At 40.2% G+C, this 6000-nt stretch overlaps 1 protein-coding gene across 1 annotated transcript in view; it reads left to right on the forward strand.

Moving 5' to 3' along the window:
* The window catches only part of ZNF536 (zinc finger protein 536), a 350107-nt gene that overhangs the window by 159357 nt on the left and 184750 nt on the right, over positions 1-6000 (forward strand). Inside the window, exon 6 of the mRNA XM_075161307.1 lies at positions 1714-3885. Within this exon, the coding sequence (XP_075017408.1) occupies positions 1716-3885 (2170 nt within the window). The 5' untranslated portion in view covers positions 1714-1715. The remainder of the gene's footprint in view (positions 1-1713; positions 3886-6000) is intronic.

Genomic DNA, 6000 nt, shown 5'->3' on the forward strand with positions numbered 1-6000 from the left:
ACCAAATAGGTCTCCTCTTAGAGACCACCCATGCTTTTTTTTTAGGCCCTGATCCTGCAAATACTTAAGCATGTGTGGAGCTTTGCTTTCAAGAGTCACCCTTTGAAGTCTATTGGACTACTCCCATGAGCACAATTACGTGCATTTTCAGTATGTGCCTCAAATTGTCTAGCAAGTGGCCACTATGAAGCCGTGTGAGGAATGGTGTCCACCTGGAGTGTGCTGGCAGCCTTCGTAGAAGGCATCACGAGTAAATGCTTTTGGCTAAAGCCAAACAGAAAGTTGACCAAATTAATTATTCAATAACATATAGAATTCAGTAATTTTATTAGCGAATAAAGTGTCACATCACTCCACTGAACAACACAGATCTTAATTATGTTCAAATATAACCTTATAGCATCATATAGTTTGAGAGTTATTAACGTAAAACTTTATATTTTAAATGGAATTTTATAGATACATTATTTCTGTATAGAGTAGAGAAGTGGCAAGGATAGAAGATTATTGTGGACAATTATGCAGACCAGAACAGAGCACTTGTGTTTAACAAACAGCTTTGAATTCTAATTTTCTGCAATATACATAGTGTAGGTACAATTTGTAGTCATTATTGTGTATTAGGAAAGTTATTAAAATTCTTAAAGTTGTTGAGGCTTTCCACAACACCTTCCCCAGATTTTAATTGTTTTTTTCTAGTTCCATAAGAGAGATCTTTAAAATGAATCAAAGTGCCTTAAATCACGTCTTACCCATCGAAGGACAGAGATATTCCTTCTATAATCTGGCAAGTTTTCCTAAGAACTGAAATCTGAAGGTTCTCCACGATGAATTGAAAGACTTGGCAGAAGACAATTTATGTGCCTTCTGATGGGCTCAGTTTCAAAATGACAAAATAACAATGTTTTGTAACAGAAGGGTTAAATCTTAATCTCAGAGGTTTACAAAGCTGCTAGTCGCAGTCTCCTTAAAATTTAATATACCTCGTTAATGCTTACTTGCAAACACTGAAGGATTTTTATGATTATAATCATGTGTTACAGCACCTAGTACTGTTTCTAAGCAGCATACTAATCAGCTTAATGAGATATTACTGCACTTTTTGTTGACTAAAGCAAAATCCCTTTTATTGTTCTAAAGCTTGTCCTTTACTTTATTTTTTCCCAAAACATTATCTTGTTTTATTGTACACCAGTAAATATCATACCATCGTTTTTTTGTCAAATCATAAAACTATCTTTCTCATTGTAGAATGTGTAATATATTGAATATGGTTAATGGAACTGAAAGTTACAAATGGATTTCTATTTTTGTTTTTTTTTTTTTCTTTCTGGCTTTTCTAATGGAAATGGGAGAGATGCATAGCATTTCTTTTTCTATAGATTTAGAAATGTAAACAGGTGCAATTTCACAAGAAGACAGACAAGGGAGGTGGTAAAAGCCTTTGCCCCTTCCATAATAATTAGATTTTGAGATTGTAGCATGTATTAAAATAGTAATTAATGGTTATTGGTAAACATGCAGAATGATGAAAGCACATGTATGATCAAAATTGTGTAGCACAGTGGGCATTTAATACACTTTTTATTGTTTTTACACTAATTCCTTTGCATTATTATGAGTAGGTAAAACATAAAATGCAAATTGTACGTCAGTGATTCAATGCTTGTAACTCTTTCACAGTCTGAATCTAAAATATCTTCTGATTTTCAGAGATGGAGGAAGCTAGTTTGTGCCTTGGTGTTTCTTCAGCTGTGCCAGAAGCTGACGCCCATCTCAACAGCACCATACTCAATGGGCAGTATTCAATGAGCCAGAAGCTGCACCAGATCACTTCCCAGCTCAGCCATGCCTTCCCGGAGCTCCAGAACAGGCAGAATCCAGAGGAGAAGGCATCAGCGCCGCTAGAAGACAAAAGCCACATGTCCATAGCAAACCAGCCCATCAGTAGTCAGATGGCACTGTTGGCAAACCAGCTCAATAGAGAGGTTGACACCAGTTTGAATGGGCGTGTGGATCTGCAGCAGTTCTTAAATGGGCAAAACTTAGGGATTATGTCTCAGATGAGCGATATAGAGGATGATGCCAGAAAAAACAGAAAGTACCCATGTCCCCTCTGTGGGAAGCGCTTTCGATTTAACAGCATCCTGTCGCTACACATGCGAACTCATACTGGAGAGAAACCATTTAAGTGTCCATACTGTGATCACAGAGCAGCCCAAAAAGGCAACTTGAAGATACACCTGCGTACTCATAAGCTTGGAAACCTTGGCAAAGGTCGTGGAAGAGTCCGAGAAGAAAACCGACTTCTACATGAGCTGGAGGAGAGAGCAATTCTTCGGGACAAACAGATGAAGAGCAGCCTCCTGCAGCCACGACCTGATGTGAAAGCACAGCAGCACACCCAGCCAATGCCTCTCGCAAACTGTAACTTGTCTGTGCCAGCTAATCACAGCACACCTGATATCTCAAACCCCGTTCCCTCTCCAAAGCCAGTCAGCGTCCAGGAAGAAGTTGTCGCTCAGACAGCTGGGTTCAGATGCACGTTTTGCAAAGGCAAGTTTAAGAAGCGAGAAGAGCTGGACAGGCACATAAGGATCCTGCACAAGCCTTACAAGTGCACCCTGTGTGACTTTGCCGCCTCACAGGAGGAGGAGCTGATTAGCCACGTGGAGAAGGCTCACATAACTGCCGAGTCAGCGCAGGGCCAGGGCTCCAACGGGAATGGGGAGCAATCCACCAACGAGTTCCGTTGTGAGGTGTGCGGCCAAGTGTTTAGCCAAGCCTGGTTCCTAAAAGGCCACATGAGAAAGCACAAGGATTCCTTTGAACACTGCTGTCAGATCTGCGGGAGGCGATTCAAAGAGCCTTGGTTTCTTAAAAATCACATGAAAGTTCACCTGAATAAGTTATCTGTAAAGAACAAATCTCCTAATGATCCCGAAGTACCTGTCTCCATCAGCAGCATGTCCCAGGAAGCTCATGCAAACTTATATTCGCGATACCTGTCATGTTTGCAGAGTGGGTTTCTTCCTCCCGACAAAGCGAGTTTAAGTGAACAAAATCAAATCTATAACAAAGGAGATATGCCCATGAAAGAGAAAGAAGTCTTGGGGAAGCTCCTTTCGCCCATTTCTGGCATTGGCCACAGTATTGCTGAAGGGGATAAACATTCTTTATTGGGCTGTCTCAATCTGGTGCCTCCTCTGAAATCCAGCTGTATAGAAAGGTTACAAGCTGCCGCCAAAGCGGCAGAGATGGATCCAGTAAACAGCTATCAGGCCTGGCAGCTTATGGCAAGGGGAATGGCCATGGAACATGGCTTTTTGTCTAAAGAGCAGCAGATACAGCGCAGCCATGAAGACACTTTGGCAAATGCTGGAGTTATGTTTGATAAGGAGAAGCGGGAGTATGTGTTAGTAGGAGCAGATGGCTCTAAGCAGAAAATGCCTGCTGATTTGGTTCACAGCACTAAAATGGGCAATCAGAGAGACTTGCCAAACAAACTAGACCCTTTAGAAGGCAGTAGAGATTTTTTGTCACATGGTATGAACCAGGGACTCGATTACAACTTACAAAGTCATGGAAACGTAAAAGAAAAGCCAACTGAATGCCCGGACTGCGGAAGGGTTTTTAGAACATACCACCAAGTGGTCGTTCACTCCAGGGTCCACAAAAGAGACAGGAAAGGAGAAGATGAAATAATTCAAGGTAGTCTTGATGAGCGACGTGGGTCTGGAAGTGATCAAGAGTCTCAGTCTGTCAGCAGGTCGACAACACCAGGGTCCTCTAACATTACTGAAGAAAGCGGAGTAGGTGGGGGTCTCTCACAGACGGGGAGTGCCCAGGAGGACAGCCCACATCCTTCCTCACCCTCCTCTTCAGGTATGATAACTTCTCCTTCCCTCTCTGCACTGAAACCTTCGTAGCTCTATTTGAAATCACAGCAGCAAAGTAGTTTATGCATTCTCTTGTTAGGTCGTTTCCTAGCAGTCCACAGGGACGTGGTGTTATATGCCAGAACATCTGTGTTTGGGTTCCTGCAATGCCTTCGAGGTTAATTCTTGGCTCGCCCTTCTCTCCCCTCCAAGGGCAGGTTTCCTAGCCTTTCAGCTGCCACCTCCACCACCCCACCGGCAGCAGCGTGCAGGGTCTGTACAGTCACCAATGGCAATGTCACTTCCAGGGCCTCTCTCCAAACCTCCAGGTTTTGGAAGGTGGTTTTTTTTCCTCCTCTTCTATTCATGGTGTCTCTCTTGCAGATCTTTCCATGTCCTCCATTTAAAAGAGTGAGGAAAGATGCCTTCTTCAAGCTGTAGTTCAAGGAAATAGGATTAATAAACAGTGTGTTGGCTAACCTCTCTGATTGCCCTTATTCCCACAATCATATCAATTACTTAGCTTATCTACTTGTACCTGGCCACTGGACTGATTAAAAAGAGATTCAAAAATACAAATTGCTAACTTTTTGACAATCTTTTAACTTATGTGCATATTTTAACATGTATGAAGAGTTCTGCTTAATTCACATCTATTTGAAAGTACAAGAAAAATAGAAATTGGACTGAAACATTTTAATTGCATTGTATGTCATGTTAACTTGCTGTGTATAAACTAGCAAAACAGATAATATTTCGTTGGAGATGTCTATAAAATATTGAGCTTCCTGGTACAATTTTTAAAGTTACTAGCCTATGACTGCTGAAATAAAATCTCCAAGTAATAACAGGTAAGATTTCTGGCCTCATCTATATTTCCAAAGTCACTTACTAATGGATAGTAAATTGAAAGTTATATCTTCAGCCCTTTATAAAGAAAGCACCTCACTAATACTGTAATCATTCTGCAAGCCTAACAACAGAGGAAATCATGCCATAACAAATACTCTGTTACTAATGGCAACATTGATTTCTGCAATCAGCCATTAAGTCTAGAAAATGAAAGACAGTTTGAGGTACCTTAAGGCATTATATTGCCCACTGTTAAAGAGCTGGTAGCAGGCTGTTGAGGGTAATTCTTTTTAGTTTTTTTCCCCCCAGTTTCGATAAATATTTTAGTATTGGAGGCAATTCACTGTTACAGTTATTAAGTACATGCCAGTTTATTTTTGTTGTTCTTGTCATGCTTCAGTATACTCTACTTCTGAGGCCAAATTAATATAAAAATAAAGTGTTAGTTTGCTGGCTTATTACAAACCAGTAAAGAAATTGTTAAGACACATAAATCTGCACTCCACATTCCACAGATTCCTATAGTACTTAATGCTGTTGTTTAAATACCCATGAAACACACTGTCTACTCTTAGAGTCATAGCCTCATTTACAATTTATTACTGGTGAGACACATTAGAAAATTCTGTGTAGGAACAAGGGTAACAGGCGAGAGCTAATTTCATACTATATATAGTTGTTGAGATTGTTTTAAGAGGATTGAAAATATGTCAGGATGAAGAAGATTATTTTTCTAACTTTCACTTTTAAAAATCCTACGTATTGCGAGGGTGGGGGAGAATGCTCCTCTTTAATATAGAAAGCGTCACTTTTGTTTTGCAATGCCATAGAGCGATCGGAAATAAAAGATCCTGAAATGGTTTAAATTCTGTCTGAAGCCTTCCAGGGCTGTCTGGAAAAGTTTGGGAAAAAAAGAGCCCCAGAGTCTTCTGAGTGAGGTTGAACTGATAGAGATTGAAGAGGATTCAAAACAATGCATGTGAAAGTTGGTGTGTTTTGAGTGCCCTGAAAACTTTAATTCCAAGTGTTCTGGGTCGTTAAATGTATTGTTGTGGGAAGTTTTTCCTATCTGCAGAGGCAAAAGATAACACTGCAGTGTTGTTCTCTCTCTGGCCACTAATTTAAAATTATTTTAAACTTAAACTACAATTTATTTAAAACGTTTATTTTCACGCCTGATGCATTTATATCGAAGCATACAAAAATGAAAGCAAAATATGTACAGTAACAGTTTGCTAGAAGCATGTGCGTTTTTACTGAAGAGAACCAG

This window comes from Calonectris borealis, chromosome 12 (assembly GCF_964195595.1).
Source record: "Calonectris borealis chromosome 12, bCalBor7.hap1.2, whole genome shotgun sequence".
NCBI classification, from domain to species: domain Eukaryota; kingdom Metazoa; phylum Chordata; class Aves; order Procellariiformes; family Procellariidae; genus Calonectris; species Calonectris borealis.